Here is a 24440-nt window from a genome sequence, read left to right as displayed (position 1 = left end):
TTTATTATTACTGTAAATAAATGTTAATTCTTAAAATTATTATTAGAACTATTAAGGTAACTCATCTCTCAGAACTTTTATAATAAGTTCAAGAGAAACATTTCAAATTATGTATTAGTTTTAATTATACATAAATATTGGTATGCTATAAAGATGTAATTACTTCTAAAATGTATCTAGAATGTATCTAGACTTAGAATTACATTTAAAGCCTACCATGAGATAAAAGTAACAAGATTTTGCCCAAGTTATTTAAAAAAAAGATACATATTTGCATTCCTTTTTTAGGAAGACCAGTAACATTAAAACTATACTATTATTTATCTCATTAAGTATACATTCTAAGCTAAATAACTGGCATTTATTAGTTTATCCAAGGAAAACTGTGCTTTTATACTGTAAAAGGGTACAATTTAGTCCTAGAAGTGAGGAGAAAGGTGATTTGTAAAAAATATATATATATATTAATGTAATTTGTATATATTTTATACATGTATGTATGTATATATTTATATTTGTATATGTTTTTTATTTGTGTCTCATCAAGAATCATTTCTGTCACTGCATATTTAACTTCATGCAGCAGAGGGCACCCTTAAATCCTTGATTTTCTGGCTAATCAATTTATTCAATATTTTGATGTTATCAAATCCTCAAAATTGATTATTTATACAGTGATGTTTATCACTGAAGTTTAAACAATGTCAAACTACAAGATGTAGGAAAAAGACCTAACTTTACTCTAAAATATATTCCATAGCTTATGCACAAATTCTTTAGGCAAACAAAATTAATTATATAAAAGAGCAGAAAGAGTATTTTAAATGATACCAATTTTTAAGAGTCAGATTGCTAAATATATAAAATTTGCAAGCTCTAAAATATAAAATGTGGACCAAAGAGATGGTTATGTTTCTACACAGTGTTTCGATTACTTCTATGCAACATTTCGCTCCTTTGTTAACTGTCATCATCATATAGATGTTCCACATAACATGTGGAGAGCTAGACAGGAAGATTGATCCCAGCATTTTCAGGGATGAAAATTAGTATCTGAGAATAACAATTAATCATTTAAAAACTGTGTGAAATTTCATAGTAACACTCCTAATTGATATTTTCCTAAAGATCTATTAACATAAATTGTTTTGCCAGAAGAAAATCATTTACTTAGAATCCTCTACCTACCTAAGGAGGCAAAGTCTCTGCCTAGACCACAAAAATACAAGTGAGTCTCCACCAAGTGAAGTTTCTTCAAAGAAATAAAAAGAAGAAGCACGTTTTGCTCCAGAGTTCCACTTCAAAGGACAGGGTCAAAGGAAAGGCTATGATATCTACAGCCCCTGTTTTTTGCAAATTGTTGACAATGCCTAAGATGAAGAAAACCTTTGTTCATCCACACATCATTATATTTGAAAATGAGGCCAAAAAAATCCAGCCATTAAAAGAAGATACTTTTTCAATTACATGGATGAACTGGGAGGCCAATATGCAGATAAAATAAGACAGGGAGAGCGACACCATGTGGTTTCCCCACATGTGGAAGCTTAAAAACTAAACTCCAAGAACTAAAGAGTAAAGCAGAGGGAGCAGAGATGCTGCTCAGAGCGTGTGGACAAGCAGTTGTAAGCCGAAGGTCTTGGGACCTTCTGCAGGTCTCGGCAGCAGAATCGCCAATACTCTATTGCACTCTAAATCCGCTGAGAGAGTGGACCTTACGCACGCACTCACTACATGCACAGAAATGATAACTGGCGGGTGGTGGAGGTGCCAGGTAGCTTACTGGGGTCACCCTTTGACTACATATATAAACCTCATGTCATAAACCTTAAATATACGCCAAAATTAGGTATGCCAGTTAAACTTCAACAAACCTGGAAAAATACATACCACAAAGTATGTTTTAAAATGGCAAAATTTTACTTGCACGCGCCATTTGTAACAGTGAATAAATAAGCATGCTTCATTTTCTACTTTTTAATGATATCACATTAAATTGTACTTATCAGACCCGGGTGCCATTGGCTCACTATACTGAATGAGTTATATTGTATATTGCACAGTACATACGTCGTGGTGTGTACAGGAGACAGTACAGACGTCGTGGAATGTGCAGTGTGTGGGTTATAAACATACACTTCAAGCTCCCACTGATCTTTGAAGCATCATTTTCTGCATCTTCTTACTAAGAATTTAATATCATTTTATTACAAAATATCTTCACTTAATGAAGCACACGAAGTAATGGCAGTAATTTAATTTTCATACACAGGAAATAAATTAAGAAGATGAAACTGAAAGGCGAGGCCTCAACAACACAAAGCAGGCACTTTCCGAGGAATACTGATGCCCTCTGTAGTCCAACTTGAGAGCTAGTTCTAAATGTTAAAGACAGTAAACTAAACACGCTGGACCTCGTTGTCTCTCTTCCTGCAGGCTTGGTAGTGAGGGTTCTCACTTTCCCTTCACAGTCACATTCCCTTCACATTCAAATTCACTCCTCAGGAAGTCTTCTGCTGAGACATCAGACACCTACAAGTTCTCAGTAAATAGGATTTTTCAGAACCGGGGTAATTTTCCATAACAGTGAGCAGCACTCAGGCCTGTTACTGAAATGCCCCTGGGTGGAGGGGTGCCCCCGGGTTGACTCGCGTGCTCTGCTCACCAGAAAATTCTCCTGGTTGGAAACACAGGCCAACTTGGCGTTCACATTTTCTCATCTCAGGCCATGCACTGGCTGAGATTCCAAGGGACGAATTTAAATCTCCAACAGATGTGCAGTCACGGTGCATCCTATATCCTTGGGAAACTCTCTTGTGGTTGAATGAGGCTTGGCAGCTGCCTCATGGACCGCAGACTAATCTGCTATTTAAGGACAGAATCTTCAAGGTTGAGGTGGATTAGCCACCCCACCACCCCCACACACTCTAGCCTGACCCTTCTGCTCCACTGAAACTGCTGAGGTGGGAGCCTTTACATGCCCAGGGGACGCTGAAGGGGTCACCAGAGCCCTGCCCTTGAGTTGAGCGGCAAGCTGACCCGAGCGATCTGAGCCATCTCTCCTCCCCAACCTTGGTGTATTGCTCCACCTGCCACCACCCCAGAAAAAAGGGGTTGAACGTGAAAGGTTCACACAGTAGGGAGGACGCAAAGGGACAGGGAGGCCAGTAAAACCAAAAGCCAGTGCTCCCGAGCTTGATCCACTGGCCCCAGAGAGAATTGAAGGCAGAGAAGTCGCAAGAGGGAGGGGTAAGAGGGGTTTTTATAGGCCTAGGGAGGGGGAGAAATGGCCAGGTGGGAAATTTTGATGAGGAACTGGAACTTATTTTTCTGCCCGGGCTAGTGTTACCCAGTGGTGACAGACAAATCATGAGGTCATTGCGCACGAAGATCTGCTCCTGCTCGGGCGACTGTCCCTGCCGTGTGCCTAGGTCTGGCTGGAGCCGGACCCTGACTGAAGGATGAGACTCTGGAAGAGTTGTATGTTATTGAGCCACCTGCCCCTCTAAGTGGCTGAAACCTATGCAGGCCGCAGTATAAACACAGAGTACTGTGACACCCCACTACATCACCTTCCTCTCCTTGCTTTAAGTTCAATTTTCATGGGGTGCTCCCAAGTTTATAAAGTGATGGTGGCCTTTTCTTCCAAGGAAGTCAAAATTTGTATGTCTGTGCATGTGAGCCCAGGAGGAGGGCCTGTGTTCACGCAGGGCAGTGGTGTATGGGAGAGCAGGGGGTTCACCTCTGGAAGCCCAGGCTCATGTACTTCCTATCAAACCCACTGACGGAGTAGCATTATGAAAGGGGGTTGAGAGAATTTTGTAAGCACTAAAAAGCAAAATCCTTCTAAAAATAAGAGGCTGAATTTAGAATTGGATTAAGATCTACTGTTCAAGAATGGGTAAAAAAAATAAATTATAACATGGGTCCTGGTTCATGATTCCTGAGTAAATACTGTAGGTCACTGTTTCAATAACCACTGTGTGGGAAGCTTCACTACAAAACCAGAGGGGACTGGAATATAAGCTATTTGTATTTTTCCAAAGGAGACAACTGCAGCCTTAGTTAATGCAGTATCACAGATGGACAGTCAGAACCAAGAGGGAGATCCAGGTGGTCAAATCTAGGTCATTTAATGGCAGATTCAGGGCCTCTGCCTCTATCACAAATGGCCAGTGAGTAAAGCAACATTGTCTGTGCTCAACCTCACAAAATCTGAGTTGTCCACTATTAATATTAACATATATTTCACTTTAGTTGACTCATTGAAGTCTACTAATTCTGCAAAACTTGGGAAACTGACTAAGGTTTTCTAAATCATATACATTAAAAATTTAAATGTAAGAAATACTTGAATAATGAGATAGATAAGAACAAGGCTATTATCAAAGAATAATAAAAACTAACAAATCACATATGACTTTTTAAATGTATAAAGTGAATTATATATCAAACTTCTATTTTTTAATCTTAGAATTTAATGATCAGTCACGGTCATTATCAAGTACAAAGTAACGACTTAATTTTAGGAGGTCTGAAAATCAGAGTTAGAGACAATAGTTAGCACTTACTCTCTTTCCTTCCTTAAGACTTTTTGGAATTCATCCAACTGCCCCTGCAAAGCTGAAACTTCAGGCACTTCATTCTCCAAAGGCAGATTTTCCTCTTGAAGTCTTAATCCAGATTTCACTGTAGAGTTTTCAGAACCACCATCTTTGAACGCATCGGGATGATCTAGGTTGAGCTTAAGCTCTTCATCTATTCTTAGAGTATCAATAACCAAATCTTCTTCCTGGGAAGAAAAAAGCACAAAACTTTTAATACTGTGGCAACTTTATATTTCTTAGTAGAAAAATCATGAAGAAACAGATTGGGGCGGAGAGTTATTATTCAGCAATAAATGTCCATTTCTTTATCATTCTCTAATAGTGTTATATGCCCAAACGTGCTTTTGCATTCTCAGCTATTCCTTTTCTTTGAATTTTCTGCATTATGATAATAGAATTTATTTCTCAAAAGGTCTGCTTTAACTTTTAGTTTAAGTTTGGTTTTTCCAACCAGAGCTAAAAATAATACTGAATACATCTGAACAGCTATTTAATGACTTTATTCATTCCTCTTTTAAGTTTCTTTTGTCACCGGGCCCTTGAAAGCTTCAAAGTAAAACCAACTGGTTATTTTTTTAGCGACACGGGAAGAGAAGGTATGATACATTTTCAATAAACTCTGGAATTTTGAGTGCTGCTTGGACTACTTTAGTTTACTACCAGCCTCAAAAAGAAGCCAAGACTTAGGCTCCCTTGATCTTGGACTTCCAGCCTGAAGAGCTGAGAAAAGGAATTTCTGTTCCCGACCAGTCCTCTCCTGTAGCGTCCCAACCGCAGAAACTAACCGAGCTCCACTCGACCCAACAAAAGGAGAATCACTGCTTTCCAGATCCAACATCACCCTAGGCTCGTCATTTCCCATTCTTGCCATCACTCAATATGGCACCCGTCAGACCAGTAATCCCGATCACATAGTAACAACCCCCACTCTCAAGTCTTCTCTGCGTGTCCCCCCACCTCCCGCCCGCACTCTGTCCCCCCCGCTCACACACCTGCCCGCGCACCTGACTTTGGCCTCTGCGCACGCGGGATGCGCCCAAGAGCGTGGACGTCTTCAGGTCCCGGCTGAGCTCAGCTTCTCGTGTCCCCGGTGCCTGTGGTGCGCTCTGTTTCTTTTTGAGCGAACTCAACTCTTTCATGGTCATCTCCAGTTTTACTCGGAGCTGCCTCCCTTCCTCCCTGGCGCTGTTCCTCTCAGCTCGAACTTTGCTCCACTTTTCTCTCCAGTTGGCGGTGCAGTCCGACCACCAGCGCATGGTCTTCTCCATCTGAGCTGCTCGGGCTTTGACTTCCTGCAGTTCGCGCTGGCGCAGCTCTTCACAGAGGTCCCACTCGCTGGGGCTGCGCCAGTGCGCGCAGGTGCTGCGAGCCTGGAGGCCATGCAGGGGCCAGCAGGGGTGACGGGTCTCCCCAGGGGACGAGGCAGGCGCCGCCATGGCACCGGGTGGTTTCGGGGATGGCTGCTGCCTCTGGAAGATTTGCGTTTCCTCAATTAGCCGGTGAATGGAATCCAAATTCATATTCGTCTTCTCAGGCCTAAGACAGGGAATACAATTGACACTTGAATTTCCTTCATAACTGGATAAACGACATTTTAAAAAAGTTGATGCAAGCAGCGCATTCTTCAGTGTGCCTACTGTCCTCTCCCGTGGACTAAACATATACAGGAACATAGGCATTGGTCGGGAAAGAAGGAAGAAGGGGCGGGAGGGAGGAAACCGCTCACATTAAATTTTTTCATAGAAATAATAACACGAAGATAGCATTGGAAATGGTGTGTGATATGAATAATTCATTTTAACAGAGCCATTTCCACTCAGGACATACTTCTGATGACACAAGTGAGCCCCTCCCCTGCAGACAGAGCACCCCTGTTCAGGGCGATAGCAAAACCCCCCTTCCCCATCCCAGGGCTAAGTCTCCCCTGGTCTAGCTCTTCCATGCTGGCCTCCCCCTCGCGGGCCTCTCTCCAGTCTCAGGCTGCAGGGACCAGCGTCCACTGATGAGCTGCGAGGGAGTGTTCAACAGGAAGGTTTCCGGTCCACAAAAATAAAAGAATGTCAGGAGATAACCCTATCCTCTGGTTTTGTGCTGTCTGAGCAAGAACAGGATCTGGAAGAGAATGTCATCACCATTCTGTAACTTTTAAAGTGGTGGAACAGGGCCTCCGTGCTGACACAGGGTGTTAAAGTCTCAGTGCCAGCAACTGCAGCATGAGTTCCATCCCCAGCCAGGGAGGGACCCACAGGGCGCAGCAGACCTCTCCTGTCTCCCCACTGCTCCCCTAAGCCGTGGATTTCAGTGGATCTGCCCTGCTCTGTCTCTAGTGAATCATCTTACACCCCATTCCAAACCTCCCCACCCCCCACACCTATAGCCTACATCACAGCTCTTGTATGTATAATAAAAATAAATTTAAAAAAAATAGTAAAATGGTGGAACAGAAAGAAATTTATTGATTGAACTGCTGCACGGTAGCTAGAAAGTGAACCTTGTTTCCCTCACTCTGCTAGGGTGACGGCTTATATTTATGTAACTCTGATGGTTGGCTCTTCTGTTACTTACAGTCAGAAAGAAATCCAGGGGCCTTCCTAGTGGCACAGGTGTTAAAAACAGTGCTATCAAGCTATCCCTAGCCACTGAATTCCCGGCCAGGGAGCTGACCCACATGGTGCAGCAGACCTCTCCTGTCTCGCCCGCTGCTCCCCTCAGCAGTGTATTTCAGTGGATCTGCCTGATCTGCTCCCTACTCTGTCTCTGGGGAATCCTTGCACCTCCACCCCGCACATCTGACCTATACCCCAGTTCTTGTATGCATAAATAAATAATTCTTCAAAAAATCCAACTGATACCTGATTAATTTTCCTCTATGATTAATATCAAATAAGTACTAAAAATAAAATAGCATGAGTCAGACATGGTCTTTATCCTTAAATATCCTATGGTCCGGGGCCTTCCCTGGTGGTGCAACATGTTGAAGCTCAGTGCTACAATGCTGGCCACAGCCACTTCAGCACAAGTTCTATCCCCGGCCCCGGAGGTGACCCACATGGCTCAGCAGACCTCTCCTGACCCCCTTGCTTCTCCCCTGAGCAGACATATATAGATAAAAAAATAATTCATATAAGTGCACTTATTCAGTCAACTTCTTAATACATATTGTGTTGTCAATATCGGTATTGAGGATTATCACCCAAGAAGTGATTCCTAAAAATGAGGAGACGTCACAACACAGGCCACATGGAACAAGATCTTAGCAATTCCAAAATCTTCGAAAGGAATTAAAAACAGCTTTCCTGTTATATAGCAAAATAAATTAATTGGTAAATGCAAAGCCTTCTTACCATGTATTTATCCATTACTTTATTTAAATAGCAATATATTGAAGATCTAGTAAGTGGAATTATTTCCTTTAAACAAATATGTTAAACATGCAAGTTAATCTATACATTAATGAAGTTATGTGGTTCTAGAAGTTTACCCATTTTTATTATCAAATAAGAATTTCTGATATAAATAATCTTAGATAATGTTTTACATTCAACATTAATGCCTCTCATTTTTTTTGTTTTTATATAGTTAGAGATCATAAACTGTCTCCTATGAGCCATCTATTTAATCAGCTGAAAGGGTTTCGCTATGCCAATAAGCTGGAGAAAAGTGATTATATGCATTGGGGAAAAAAGATTATATAATATTAAATGTATATTACTTTCAGTTGTAGAAAAAACACATTATACCAAGTGTTTAATAGAAAAGCCAAACCAATTAACTTCTTATTATACTTATGATAATAATATAGATTTGTGGTTATAATTACTTTTAGTTAGCATTGGTATATATCCAATCAAATTTGAATTAGTGCTTATTTGGAGTAATTGTTCACTTCAGTTACTGTAATTCAGAGGGCAGTGTTAATACAACTGACCAAATTTCTTGGATCATTAATAAACTAAGAAAAATATTAAAAAAGGAAAGAACAAAAGGAATCCTTAATTAGAAGCATACTAAGTATATATGTGTATCTATATTTATATATACTCGTACATGAGTTATTCACTATTTCATGATATTTATTTTGCTTGGAATTCCAAAAGGAAGAGAGAAAATTCGTTTCAGCATATTAAATTTGCATTTATCCTTGCTATTTTTCAAAATAAATCAGTACAATAAAACTGTAATGTCTTTAAAAATGTCTCATTAAATCTTACTTCGCTAGTGTTTTGAAGACTCTATAATTGGATTCTGGTACTTTGAGATCTCGCCTACCAATTAACTATGTACTTTTCACATCTGACTAAACAAAACTGAGTGGGGTTTAATCACTCAGTCCTTGAACTTGAATCGTATTTCCAGTTCTAAAGAGTTTCTCAAGCCAGTGGAAATATAGATATTTAATTCTTATGTGTATTTGTTAAAGCATTCATCTTCCCGCCATACGTGTGTGCCCTTCATTTTTTATTTTGTGTGACTGCAAAAACATTTGTCAATGATTGTAGCACAAAGACTTTGAAGTGTGAGAAAATATTTGAAGGCTACTGACTCTTTGGCTTCTTATGCTGATTTTTGGGTTATTCTTACTACCAAACAAAATAGAGTTGAGCCCAAGGGACTTCATGGAGCTAACAGATATGGTTTCCAGGGTGTTTGTAGATGTCCACACTCATCAAGGTAGAGATCAGGTACATTAACTATGCTCCGTATTTTGTATCAGTTGCACCTCAGTGGCACTGTTAAATATGTCCACCCTATCAAACTACCATTATTTACACTATTACATTATATTACAAAAAGTATTTTTGAATACAGTACATAACTAACTAAACATGATGAGTCTATAATCTATGTTTATATTACTCAGCAAATTTCTTGCTGGTGCTTAATGTGTGCGACACTAGTCTCTAGGCCCTTGGTTCAAGTTCTGACTCTGCCACTTCATGGAAAGATGATCTTGGGCAAATTGTATAATCTGCCTATAACTCCTATCTTTATTTGTAAAAAAGACAGAAATAGCATATGCGTAAAGTTCTTATGAGTATTAAATCAAAACAGCTGTACTTTAACTGACTCACGCTGACCATCTTCCCAAGGTATGCAAATCACTGATATGTCACCTTGGACAATGCTAACACTGAACTTTGCTCAGCTTCTTTTCTCTCCCTTGCACTTTTAGGAAGCAGATAAGGTAAGTGAAATTTACAAAAATGTTGTAAATTGGATGCACATCTCAAAAAAGGATGTAAAAAGGATGCCGTCTCAATTCCTGTGTCATGTTAACATTCAGTGAATTGTCCAGGGCTCTATCATGTCCACCCCAGAGATGAATGAAGGAGGGCCAGGGTTCTGAAGTAACCACTCAGGTCACACAGTCAGAAGGAGTGGAGCCCACTTCACAATTAAGGAAATGTGCACCCGGTTACTACCTCCCTCCATAAAAACTGCCTGGCTTCAAATGATCATCTGTGTTAACCACATGAGTCCACCTTACTATGACAAGTATTTGGTAGTCTTCCATTTGGGGCATATCTGTGATCAAGTGTCTCCTGTTAGCTCACACCTGACGTGTTGCTTAGAGTGAATTTAATCACCTTCCAGTAGCTGAAAGGACCTGCAGCATCTGGGGCCTGTCAGTGTTCCCGCCTCCTCCACCGTCCTCACCTGTGCCGGGACCCCGGCCTTCTTGAGGTCCTGGCAGCCCAGCTGGCTTGCTCAAACCTCATCTCAAGAGTTGTGGGTGTTGGCAGAGCTTCAGGGTCATGAGCCTCGTCTGGAGTGGCCCCCTCTCCAGGCTTGTCATCCTCACGTAGCCTCTACCAGGCCAAAGCCTGACGGTCCTCCATCTTGTGAAGACCCTTCCTCTGTGTGGAAAATCTACTTTCTGCCTCTGCCTTGAAAGTGACAAAATAAACATGATTTCTGCCACCCTGGGGCCTTGCTGATCACCATAAGCAATAAATTAAACTAACAATCACACATCCTAACACTCTTTGAAGAAATAAACAGTGCATTGTGATTCAACACACAGCTATGTAATTAGAGAGTCTCCCTGAAGTGATGTGCTGTGGATTGTCTGCAGGAGGAAGAGCAGAGATAAAAACATTTTTGGCAGAAGTTACGCTATTGGGGTGGATAAGAGAGGGTCCAAAGGGGTTTTTGTTTTATTGTTTATACTTATTGCTTTCCATTAACTTATTGGAAATTCATTCTAAATGAAATCTCGGATTTGTCTTTAGTGAGAAGCATAGGACCTCAAGAGCACACAAAATCGTGATAACAAATCCCTCAGTAAGGAGAAAAGAGGTTATTGCAGATTCAGACACAACAAGGGATGGAACTGATGTCCACGTGCTGAGAAAATGAGCAAAGAACAGATCTCTTTTTAATATTCAGGAAAGAAAACCCTCACATGGCATTTTAAAACGTAGCCCATCAGAGCATGGATGAATGAAGAGTGGAATGGTTAGCATTGTATGAGGGTCGAAAGCATTTTTAGGACTCTTCTGCAAGAGCACCGAATATAAAATGGGAAAACGGCAAGCCTGCACTTTGACAGTGGAGTGCGCAGAAGGACAGGGTGGCCCTGGCACCAGGCAGTGTGGTCCCAGATCTGCCCATTACGCAGCTGCGTTTGCTAAAGCCGCGCGCTGTGACGCCACTAGGGACGACTGCAGTCTGTAAGATCGCAGTCACACAGAGGCAGGAAAACCTTGCACTGAGAATGCAGCTAAGAAAGTAAATTTGAATACGTTGCTAATTTTTTACAGCTTAGGTACTTTATTTTCTTTCTTTCTTTTTTTAAAGATTTATTTATTCATACAGAACTGGAGTACAGGCCAGAGATGCAGAGGGTGAGAGGATTCACCACAGACAGAGCGGGGAGCAGAACAGGCAGATCGACGAAGTACACTGCTGAGGGGAGCAGCGGGCGGGTCAGGAGAGGTCTGCCGTGCCCTGTCACCTCCGGGGCAGGCGGGGATCGAACTCATGTGGAAGCGGCTTTAGCTGCTGTGCTTTAACCCGCTGCGCCACCAGGGAGGGCCTTGTACTTTATTTTCTAAAGGCATTCTAGTAGAACTTGAGTCCATTCATGTTTGCCAAGATTCTCTATTGTATTTAAGGTCTAGTATTTGACCAGAACACAATGGTCTCTATTTCAAAGACATTGGCCTGGCATTCACATGACAAAACCTGACTTTTTAAAGCTAATTTTCCATGGCTCCTCTCTCTTTAACCTCTTACCTTAACTAACACTGTTAAGTCATACTGTTCAAGTCAATGTGATGTCTTTTTTTAGCCAAGGTTTGTGGTGATGAAAATAATGTTCCTTAGGTAATCTCAATAATAAAAACAATTAACTTTTCTTTTAAATTCAACTGTATCAGAATCAGCTCTCTAAATAGCACCTTGCTGTTATTACCATTCCTAGACAATAGCAGTACTTTCTATGTTTTAATAAGTTATAAAGAGAAATTATTATATTGAAATAATAATTCTGTAGGTACAAAGGATCAGCTTTGCTTCTCTGGAATATGATTAAAGGAATAAAGCAAGATCCAAAGTCCACAACGCATTTCAAAAAGTGTCAAGGCATCAATTGTAATAATGAGCCTTGGAAAAATAAAATTTCCATTTTTGCGTAGGCTGACCCCCTTCAAGTTTAATGGTGTGCTCCTGCCAAACACAAATTCAGTTTAACAATTTTGAATTTCTTGTAGGATATAACAAAATTAACTCATCTGATACAATACTGGGACTATCAGACCTCTTCAGGAAAAGTTCTGTCTTACAAAATCAGGGCAATTTCTCAGCAGTGAACAAATTGTAATACACATGAAGACATTTTGTCTGAGATTTGCATTTAACAACTTAAGTATATTTCTCCTAACACTACAAAATCTACACTACTTATTACCTACTTATATGGAAGCTTGACACATTGAATTCATCAGCTTTTACAAATATGTATGTTCATTTCAAGGTTTTGGAGAACAAAATCGCAAACTCTTCCAATTTTCTTATGCAGTCTAATCCAACTTCATAGTGCCAAATAAATAAACCAAAATATTTGTTGAGAGCTTACGCCAAGATGAAATCAGTATTAGCTGTGGTGGAATTATACGGCCCCATCCACTCTTATTTTCATGGAACAGTAACATTGCTACTATTTCCAGGGGGCCAACAGAGAACATATTTCCTTGGAAAGGCCCCGCAAAAGCCTGGTTGTGTCAAAATCCCTATCGCGGCCCACGGTAAGACAGGCGACCCTGAATCTGGGGCTGACACCACTATCTAAACATCATTCTGCATCCTCTCATGGAGATTAAGTAAGACAGAGGACAACCTGACTGTGGCCATAAATAGTTGTTTCAAGAAAATAAAATCCAAAAACCACATAGACAACAACTTGAAATTGTAATCAATTCTGTGAGCAGGGTCTGCCCTATGCAACAGTCCTGCCAGGGGCTAAGAGAAAGGATGCATTTTCCATTGTTTCCTTGCTTTATGTTATTTACTTGTTAAAATGGAAGATTTTGTTTAAGGTCAAATTCATGAACATTTTCAATAGTTCAGTTCACTTCTGGGTTTCAATGAACAAAACAACAAACCACCCAATCTTTTATTTCTTAAGTAAAACTTTAAGCCATTTATCTCATTCACACCTGCTCTTAGAGATGTCTGAGGCTAGAGCAGAGAGTCACAGGCCCTGCTATGCTGTGTCCTGGCGAGACAAAGCCCTTTCATATCAGTTAGATTCAAGAAGCCACATCCATCCGGTAGAAAGCACAGTTGCCAAACTTTGCTAACCCTCTGGAAAATTTTCTCAGGCTTAACAATAAAGTTGCAGAGAATAGCAACTTTAATAATAACTTTAATAATGATCATATTTATTTTTGCAACAGTGATTTATTTTTAATAAAAAATTTATACATAGTTGGTTTCATTTTCCTAACAGCACACTTTTTATAGTAATCATCCAAATTGCATAAAATGAATCCTATATTGAAAGCTAAGAGAAAAAAAATGAAGTAAAAAATGATAACTCTGCATACTATTTCCAAAAACTTTTGTTTCATTCGCCTTACTTCTTTATTTTTCTATTGGCTGAAATACTGCATCTAATTCAAAGATACAGGATTTGCCCCTCAGATGGGTCTTCACACCACACCCACCAGCAAGGCAACCATAATCTTCCATCCATGGTGACACCTTCCCTCCCCTCAGGTAACCTCAGTTTTACGGTCAGATTTCTAGGGTTTGTTTTGGTTAGTTGTGTCTATTTGTTTTGTTTCTCTATATTCCACATATGAACAAAACCACACAGTATTTGTCTTCTCTTTCTGCCTTATTTTGCTTAAGAGTTGTCTCCTTCGGTTCTATTTATGTTGTTACAAATGACAAGTGTTCCACATTTTTATGACTAGGTCCTATTCCACCATGTATCTAGACCGTATCTCCATAAGCCACCGCTCCGTCACTGGGAACTTGGACTACTTCCATACTTGACTTTTATAAACGACACTTCAATGATCACAGGAGGGCAACTATGCCTTCAAATTAGTGTTTTTGTATTCTTTGAGCAGATACTTAGGTATGGAATTGCTGCATCATTTGATATATCTATTTTTAACATTCTGAGGAATCTGTAGGTGCTAACCATTAGGTACTAGACCAGTCTACACGCTCACCAACAGTGTTTGAGTTTCCTTTTCCTCCACATCCTTCCTAACCCCTCTTGTTTCTGGTCTTCTTAATATGGACTGTTCTATAGGTGTGAGATGGTATCTCATTGTTGTTTTGATGTGCATTTCTTTGATGAAACGTAATGTTGAACTTTTTTTTCTTTCAGATACCTCTGTCCACCTGCATGTCTCCTTTGGAGAAATGTCTGCTTAGCTCTTCTGCCCACTTTTTGAGTGGGTTCATTGTTTTCTTTTTGTTGAATTGTGTGAGTTATATGTAGACCCTGGGAATCAGCCTCTTGTCAAAGATATGAAGTGCAAATATTTTCCTACTTCTTACTAAAGCAAATCAATATTCTATAAAGGCACATTTGTCATGCATTATTTCTTATGTATGATATGGAGTTTAATTTTCATTATAAAGAATGATGACATTATCTGTGGTAGAGATGAAAATGTACCCTCTTGAATTATAAATGAGATCAAAAGTCTTTAAAAAGATGAACTCCACAAAATCACACAAACTGCTGGTTCATCGGATGCTATAGAGAATACCTTGTAATGATGGTACAAGGTCAATATTTTCTCGAACAAGAGAAAGACCATAGATTGAAGGAAACAACACCTGCTAGAGTCTCAAAGACAATCTGTTGTCCTTGGCTTTGCAACTATTCTTTTTGGGTAAGCTTAGTACCCAAAATACAATATTTGTCCTAGTAATCTTTGGAACTTTCAAAAATACCCCTCAAGAAAGCAGATAGTCCAAGTTAAGCAATATTTTGAGTATAGAAGTTAGTGGTTTCATTTTATTGATTCAATACATCATTACACTGTACCGTGATAGAACACACTGAGTTTGATGTAAAAGGCAATAAACATCTCTGCAAATAATTTGCTAACACAGTACAGCAGTGGTTTGTTTTTCCCTATTGCTGCTCCAGCAAGTTACAAACTTGATGGCTTAAAACAACATGACCCTGGCCCTCCCTGGTGGCGCAGCGGGTTAAAGCACTGCACTGAGAATCTAAAGCCGCTTCTGCATGAGTTCGATTCCCGCCTGCCCCGAAGGTGACCACATGGCGTGGCAGACCTCTCCTGACCTGCCCGCTGCTCCCCTCAGCAGTGTATTTCTTTGATCTGCCTGTTCTGCTCCCCACTCTGTCTCTGGTGAAGCCTCTCGCCGCCCCTGTGCCTCTGGCCTGTACCCCAGTTCTGTATGCACAAATAAATAAATCTTAAAAAAAAAAAAAAAATGACCCTATTACCTTACACGTCAAACGTTCAGAAACTGAAATAAATTTCCACGGGCTAACATCAGGCTGTAGACAGGCCTCTGAGAGGCTCTGAAGGAAAACCCACCTTCTGAGCCTTTTCTGCTTCTAACGGCCACAGGTACCCCGGCTCAGGACCCGCCATTACATCACGCCGACCCCACCGCTCGCTGCCTTCATCTCAATCCTACTACTATATCTGAGTAGCCTCTCTTCTCTCCAAAGGACTCTGGAGGTCCATTTGGGCCACCCAGATAATCCAGGATAGTCTTGCCATCTCAAAATGTGAAACTTTGTCACACCTGTAAGATTCCTGTTACCACCTGAGGCAGGTTCCTGAGGAAACAGCCAACACTCAGTCAACTGACTGCTACTAAAACGACTAACATTTCTCTCCAGGCGCTACTCCGCAGCCACATATCCTTCCTGGCACATTGTAAATAAAGTTGCACATGTCCCTAATGAAGCATAGCCCTGCCTCTCCAGAATGCTTTTGTTGATACCCCGGGAGTGAAGCAGGCACCCCTCTGCCGCCATCCACCCTCTCCAGCCATGAAGACGGGCTCCAGACTCCATCCCTCCCCGACTTCGCCTCCTTCCTTCTCATCCATTTGCTCCTTCCCGCCTGGCTCCCTGCACGCTCATCCTGATCTTCGAACAGCCCGTTCTCTTCCCTACCTTTGCCCAGGTTGAGTGGAAGGCTTCCCCTCACCTCCCCGGGTGTCAGTGAGCCCCTCTGCTCTGAGGATTTCCATTTCCAGAGACACTGAAGGTATCAGCGAACATGATAAGATGCTGACAGCAGAATTTCAGGCAGTAACTGCAAGACGAAACAACTTTTCACATTGTATACCTGTTCTAAAGACATGTGTAATGTAGGTTCTTCTGATGCTCACGGAAATTGTGTTATTTCTGAGGCTCACAGAAATCGTGTTATATGGGTGTGAGTGCCTGACCTGGGTCAGCAGCCTGGTGAGCGGCAGAGGAAGGGCTTAACTCTTCCTTTTCAAAGCTTAGAGACTTTGGCCTCATACCTGGGCTAATGCTGGGTATTATCACACCCTGCACTAAAGGCCGGGGGCAAAGTGTGTGGTCTCATTGGCCTTCACTTGGGGAGAGGGACGCCAAGGGACAGAATTGAATTTCAACCCTGCCAACCATCCAAGAGGCTAGAGAATTTCGCAGCCAACACTACTTTCTTGTGTTTCTCATAAAAGTAAAACCTGACACCCCGAGGGCTGGATGAAGCACAGAGCAGTGGAAACCAAGCTCCTCGCCCTGTTCTTACATACACGGGCTCAGAACAAGATCCTCTTTTCAAGCTGAGATTTCCTCCAAGAGCACAGCATGAAATTGCTTGTTTAAAAGGGCATTAAAAAAATGAAGATCGCAATAACCTCAAAGCACTTTCCCAAATCACCACAGAAAATACATACAGCACATGTGTTTCTGTGCTCTCTGCATGTGTATTGTGGCGCGTGTGGAGACCGACCATGAAGGGCGCACGCGTGTGTTCAACTGTGTTGTGCATGATTTTGATACGATTATTTGGCAGAGTGAGCCAAATATTGTTTACATTAGGGAGGTCAGCAGTATTGGGAAAAGTAATTCCTCCATGTCAAATCACTTTTCTGTTTAATCCATCTTCACTACAATTACACAGAAACAAAGATGTAAAGGGAAATCATTGTTACTTTCAATGTACTTATCAATTTGTTTCATTATTGTTTTCAAAGGACATGTAAATTCTTTTTCAGACTCAAATATTATAGAGCTTCCCAATAATGTTAAGTTCAGTTAACATTATTGTGGTGTCATGTTATGGTATATAGATATATCAAATTCTTTGTGTTATGTAAAACTAACACAATGTTATATATTAATTATATCTCAATTAAAGTAAATAAAACACACCCAAAAATAAAAAATCATCAAACACTGCACAGATTACCATAGTCTCACTAAGAGTTTATTTCACCGCAGACAATAAATAAGAATCACTAGCACACATGTAGATACTTACATCCAAATCATATTTGTTTACTGTCATGCAAACAAAAGAGGGAACAGGGCCTATTTCAATACCAGGCCTGTAGAAACTGACAAATCTGGTCAAGGAGATGAAAAATGTGTGGATGAAATAGATCATTAACTATTTACTCTTATTCAGGATTAAATAATAAGGTAAAGATACTACAAAGCACTGCTATAAATGGAAGTATTTAATGTAGTAAGCTACAGTGAAAGACAAGGAAATCTATGACTCTGCAGTAACCTTGACCGAATTACCCTCAGTGACCTTCAGCACCATTGCCAGTCTTCAGCTGTGACCTTCATTTGGAGTCAGAGGGAAAAAACTTCCTGGCATTGTTCAGAATCTACACATTATTGATCTATGTTAAATCCCAAACTCAAACGTTTGGTTGGTGACTTAGTGAAATCTTGCCTGGGAGTAACAGCTGGAGGAGAGCTGTACATCAGATATTAAAAAGAAAGAAAAAGCTAGCGCAGCTCACTGAATTACAAGCATATGGATGGAATTTCCTTTAAGTCACTACAGAGTCCAACCCTTAAGGGTATAGAATTTAACAAAACACATTTGAAGTTTCTTTAACACAAAACACTTGAAAAATTACACAGGGAATTCAACTACACCAAAGATTGATGAGATTTCTACTCAAAAATACTGAGTAAGCTGAACCTTTTCTCCTACTATTTCAAAATATCTATTTTCTGAAATTACAGTGTCAATTTTTTCTACTATGTATCTTTCTACTAAATAGAAACAAAGCTATATATTAGAGAGTTGGCAGTTTTCTTTCCATTTTTCCTTGTTTTCTCATTCTAGAGTGAAAAAAATAAAAACTGAGAAATCAAAAGAAAATGCAAACTAAGAAAGATATATATGGCAATGCTCCTTTCTTATACTTAACTTTTCTTATAATTCTTTTCCAAATTATGCCCTTAACTAGCAAATGATTCAAATAATATGGGTACCTAGAAACAGAGGAGACGGAAACAGTATGCCATCAATTAGGGCATTTGTCTGCTCGATTCCAAGGCCTTCTCCATGTTGAATATTATTTTTGTATCATCCCCAAAACTTATTTTTAAAACTAGTGCCAACCAATTTATATCAAATAGTAATTTAATTTCAAATGCTATGCTGAAGCTATAGATAAAATATTAAGGTAACAGAAGTGGTCTACAAGGTATATTTTCATCATCTTAATTTTTAAAGCAATATTGATGATGGTATTTTTTTTTAACTTAAAGTGTTTACATCTAGATAATATGCAATTGCAATTTCTTTCTTGTCCAGTTTTCCAATACATATGCTATATTTTTTCATATCTATAAATACACTTACCCATGTGTATATGACCATTCAATGGACAATGCAATAATAGAAAATATATAGAAAGAATTAAATTCTAAATTTAAAGATATTTGCATCCAAAATGCTCAGCAAATGGAATTGGAAGAAGGGCTAAGGATAGTGTGATCAATATAAATTTTAGTTACTATAGAGTTGTGCATCATCATAGGTCTATTTGAGGATAAGAAAATATCTGACAACATAATGAACTGAATATTACAGATTTCAAAGACTGGTCAAAGATTAAGTTGCTCTAACTCTATATTGTCTTTCGCATTAGAACACCCTTCACGACCTCATCAGGAGCCCAACACAGGACAGGAGATGGAGGAGACACCAGGCTTGCGGTTCTGTGTCTATTTCAGACCGTTACAGGCACGTGGGATTTCAGCTCAGTTCAACAATGTGAATCTAACGAATGCCATCTTTTCATTTTTGGTTGATTAGTAACTGCTTTATCACCTGATCATTTAATAGGCTGAATTTCCCCTGAGGTAATTACATTAGGAGACTTTTATTCATCTCACAACAAGAATACTTGTTAGCACTGAAGTACAGACTCTTGTTTGTCTGTTCATAGTTAACTTTATATTGAGATCATTGGAAATCGACATATACTTGTAGAAAATTATACCAATACAGCCTACATACTTTTCAGAGGTTCTTCCAAACCTCTCATCCAAAGTCACAGCCAGGGTATTGAAGATGATACAGTTCACTGATGTAGCTTAAGTTTTTCCAGTTAAACATGTGCTCATTTGATTCTTCCCAAGAAAGTGAAATAGAATTTTGCAACATGTTGTATATATTATCCTGCTGCCTGTAATTGACATGGTTTCATTTTGCATTAAATCAATTTCCATATAGGACTAAATTCAGTATTTTTCATTATTGAAAAGAACTCAAGATTTGTTTTCTCCCTGTAACATGCAAATATTGTATTTAAGCCCAATAAAATAGTTAGGAAAAAGATAACAGTTTGTCCCAACAACTAGTAATAAAGAAAATAAATATTATACTTAAGAAATTAGTGGAAGAAACAGTTTTTTAAAATACAACACTCTGGAAAATATAAATCTGACTATCTTTGCAAACCATTAACAACAACTAGAAAAGTGGCATTATTGGACTTAAGACAAGTATCTTTTCTTTTTCTCATTGCTCTTGAGAGTCCAGTGAGGCTTATTTGTTGCCATTGTTTTCCTTTTTTGACTTGAAAATGCAGTCTTTGTGCCAGATTTTCATTTAGAGTGAAGGATGTGAATCTGCCAATGGGTTACTAAACTCCTTTACTTTGGACATTCTCTAAAATCAGAGAAAATGAACCACTCTGCACAGCCAGTTATCCTCATTTACATAGCTCTTAGCAAACACATTAGGTGTCAGTTCAAATGAGAGAGCAGAAATTAATTGATTTATTTCTCACTGTTTTTCTCCTCAGGAATCCCTGTAACCATATTGTAGGTTTCTACCCCTGCCATGGCATCTGAGCACTGGTGCTCATTCTTCATGAATGGCTAAGAGTTTGGCCCATGTTTTAATTCTATCACTCTGCCTCCCTCACAGATGAAGCTGTGGGCTTCCCTGGGTAAGGACCATACACAGTCGGGTCTACCTGCAACCTATCTCCAGAGGCTAATACAAACCAATGCAGAGTAGACAGTGATTATTTGCTGTAGAATGGAAGAATAAAGGAATGTGAATTATCCAACACAAGGTTCTCTCTAAATCCAGCAGAGATTATTTATAAATGATTCATAAAGAAAATACACCAGTACCTATATTCCACAAACTTTACCAAATTAAAAAAAATGAGTTAACACACCCTAATTCACTTTATGAGATCAAAATAGTCTTGATAGCAAGACCTCTTGAGAAGTTTATGACACGTACCTTACACTTACATAAATATAAAACACTAACAGAAATATTGGCAAGAAAACCTAGTGATAAAAATGATTAATATAACACACTGAAGCTGAGTATATGCCAGGAATATTAAATTCATCTAGCATTCTGTTATTAATCATTGCAATTGACTTAATAAACCATATAAACAGAATAAAAATTCTCAGTAGATAAGTAAAATATGTATTTTATAAAATTCAGCATTGTCTCTGAGCTCTACTTAAAACTAAATTTGTTCACTGTCCATCAGCCAAACTGACATCATAAATCTTGCTAAATTTACGTGGTAGAGAGATCTATAACAACAGAAATGGATGCACCAGTGCTACAGCGAGTTTGTCTCAGATACAAAATGTAAATAAAAGTACGTGGCATGAAATATTATTCTGCATGATACCATCTAGAGAAGAACAAAGCAAGGCAAAGTTACACCAAAGAACAAAGATCAGAACTTTGCTTGCCTCTGGACAGAATGGTCATGGAAGGGAGAAGGCATGAGAAAAGCTTCTAGAATGCTAGTGAGATCCTGGTATTTGACCTGGCTGGGGGCTACCTGGGTGTGTCCTTTTTGGAACTCTGTGGCAGTGTGTGTTTACAGTTTGTCCATTCACACAAATCCATCAGCAGTGACCCTCATCATGCAGGATCATCACAGAACAACCAGATGCTTCCTTTAGAAAAATATTACCCCAAGGAGACCTGGTCGGGACAGATTAGACCAGGCAGGAGAACAGACAAGACAGAGCATTACCACACTGTGTTACCAAGGACAGAGTGTAAGGGAAATACAGAAGAAGGAAGAGATTTCTCTGGTGGTTGAGGAAATTGTACGCAAGTGTGAGTAAGAAGTCAATCACATGAAGAGAAGAAAGAGAAGACAACGTGGAATAGTCTATAGAGTTCATGGTTCTCAACAAAGTATGGTTCCATCAGCTCTGCTTGAAAGAAGCTTTATTTCCTGAGAAGACAATACTTGGCTTGGACTAAATGATATTCAATTAGTTGTAGTGAAATCATTCATTTAGTATGCTGTTGAATGGGCATAAAATACCCAGAAATTCGTTATGTTTAGTTCATGTAAAAAAGATGAGTGGAATTTTTACTATCATATTTAAAATTTCAGCTCGTTTTGTTTCTGGTGGTTATGCCTCAAAGGATTCATGCCTTAGTTACACAGGTTAAATTTTCCAGATACTTCTTTGTTTTTGATACGAACGCTTAGGAGAACAATTATATCCAGATTATCAGAACTTCATTTTCACAGGATCCATTTCCTCTTCATGGAAATGAAGATATTAGTCTTAGCAAACAAATGGTTTGTAAAACCTTTAACAAGTCTCATACAGAGTAGTTAATTTTCCCATTTCTCCGTACACACATACAGACACAAATATGATCCTTTGCTTGATGTCAGGTGATTTCTCAGTGTTCTTCTTTGCCTTTATGAAAATGTTTAACTTAGAATATAACCACCAAGATTCTCTGGACTGGCTTCAAAACCATGAGCATTTCACAACACAAAGTTAATTGGACTGAGCTGGGGAGGGAGCTTCCTCCAAATTTTGCACAAATTTTGACTTTCAAAGACTTGAGAAACAAAAACAGAATCAGGATAATAATTTTGCTATTCAAATGCTGAAGGGAACATGGAAAACATTCCAAACAGAAAGTAACTGATATATTTTTTAAAAGGCTGAATTCAAATAGTGAGCTCTGTGTGTTCATTTATGTTTATGAAAGCCAGATCTACTTTTAAATTTCTAACAATGCTTGGCAGCTTAAAAGATCTGACCTCAGAAAACTAAGTCTCCCACTGAGTTCTGTTGCATAAAATCTAGAAAATAAACTCCTATTCATATTTCTTTCATGCTTTAAGATGAGCTATACCATTGAATGTCAAAAGAATTTTAAGACAAATGTAATCATAATTAAGCTTTTCATAAAATAACAAACTGGAATAAAAAATAAAATATGCATAACATTTTATAACGGCAATTTCCCTACTTATAAAAAAAATTGAAAGTGGCAGATTTTTCCCCCCTAACTAGCAAAAGAGTCAGTCCTGAATGCCTTGGGACAGCTCTGGCCAGATCACAACTCACAGCTTTTTTTCTCCCACAAAGTAGAACGACATAGCACCAAAGCATGTCTTGTTATTCATAGCACAAATTAACTTGAATGAAAATAATTTCTTTCCTACTTTTTTTTCCTATACAACCAACTGATCCTTTTCCAACACAGTGCTCTGTTTAGTTATTGTTCTGGCTTTCTAAAGAGCTTATTCATTTTATTAGTTCTTCAAAAAAAAAATCCACATTTTTTTTTATTTTTGTTATCCCATAAAGTAAAAAGGCAATAGGGAAGAAGGGTATTGGAAAGGGGGCTCGGTGTAGCTCCTGATCAAGTGTGAGATCTTTGTAAATTCAACTTCTCCTCAATTCTATCATCATGTTAAACCTGGAGGGCTGATATATTTGCCTCACCAGTTTGTTGTAAAACACACACAAAAAAGAGAGAACTACATGCACAGTCGATGGGTGGTAGCTTTTCTTTCATCATCCTACTTTGCCTACCAAAGTCCCTTTTCTGTGCATGAATTTATGGCTGGAATAAAAACACAGATCATGAAGCCAATGTTCACAAGTCTCTAGTCACTACCCCCAACACTTCAGTGATGATAGAACAAGCTGTCCTGAGAATCATCTCTTTGAAAAACAGTCTATTTCTTACCCCAATTTTGGGCAACAACATATTTGTTAAAGTGAAATCAAGGGAAAATAAGATTAATAAAATTCAGAAAGCAAAGCATGTAAAGATACAATAAAGAAAAAGATACAGGAATGTCAACCACCCCACTTCCAAATTATCTAGATCTATGGGAACCGTGCAATGATGAATTGCAGTAAACAACTCAAAGTGATTTTTCCTTGGCTCCTATCCAGAGACCAAGCCTATTTCACGGAGCGCATAAAAAAACCGAGGCAAATCACAGTATTTTTCAGCTCTAGTCCTGTCATCAGCTCCTAGTTTGCACTTAGAGGATAAGAGGTCTACAGGCTAGCTAAATGGACATACATCTTATGCCTGAAAAAGATGTGATGTAGAAACTATTTGACAACCAAAATAGAAGTGTGTGTGAGCACGTGTATGCATGGGTGTGTGTGTGCGTGTGTGTGTGAGAGAGAGACGGGGGAAGAGAGAGAGAGAGAGAGATACTTTAAGCCGAGTGTGGCTGGTAATGAGAGGTATGATGGATCTGCAGTGTATTTCCTGGTTCATTTTTTCCTCCACCTGCGGTCCTGTTCTCTGGTTACTTTAATCTAGATTTATGAAGCAGCCTAATAAATTCAATATATATTGCTAATACAAGTCTAGGAGCTTCGTAAAGGCTAAATTTACACCTTATTTTTTTTCCTCACAGTGACTAGAACAAAGAAGCTCTCAATTAACAAATTGATGAATGACTCTAGTAAGAACTAAAACTAATATGATTTAAACTAGTTTACAATTGCCAACATGCATTTGTTTACATTATATTGATGTATGTCCATCAACCCCAAACAAATTAATCCTATTTCATCAATTTGGACTCCTC

At 39.1% G+C, this 24440-nt stretch overlaps 1 protein-coding gene across 1 annotated transcript in view; it reads right to left on the bottom strand.

Moving 5' to 3' along the window:
- Nucleotides 1–24440, bottom strand: part of CCDC102B (coiled-coil domain containing 102B) — a 239920-nt gene that overhangs the window by 173726 nt on the left and 41754 nt on the right. The window contains exons 3-4 of the mRNA XM_012725769.1: nucleotides 5600–6143; nucleotides 4572–4792 (exon numbers count right to left, since the gene is read on the bottom strand). Coding sequence (XP_012581223.1) covers nucleotides 4572–4792; nucleotides 5600–6127 — 749 coding nt within the window. The 5' untranslated portion in view covers nucleotides 6128–6143. The remainder of the gene's footprint in view (nucleotides 1–4571; nucleotides 4793–5599; nucleotides 6144–24440) is intronic.

Source organism: Condylura cristata, unplaced genomic scaffold (assembly GCF_000260355.1).
Source record: "Condylura cristata isolate star-nosed mole 26May11 unplaced genomic scaffold, ConCri1.0 scaffold00016, whole genome shotgun sequence".
Taxonomy (NCBI): Eukaryota; Metazoa; Chordata; class Mammalia; order Eulipotyphla; family Talpidae; genus Condylura; species Condylura cristata.
This window is presented reverse-complemented; position numbering and strand designations above follow the sequence as displayed.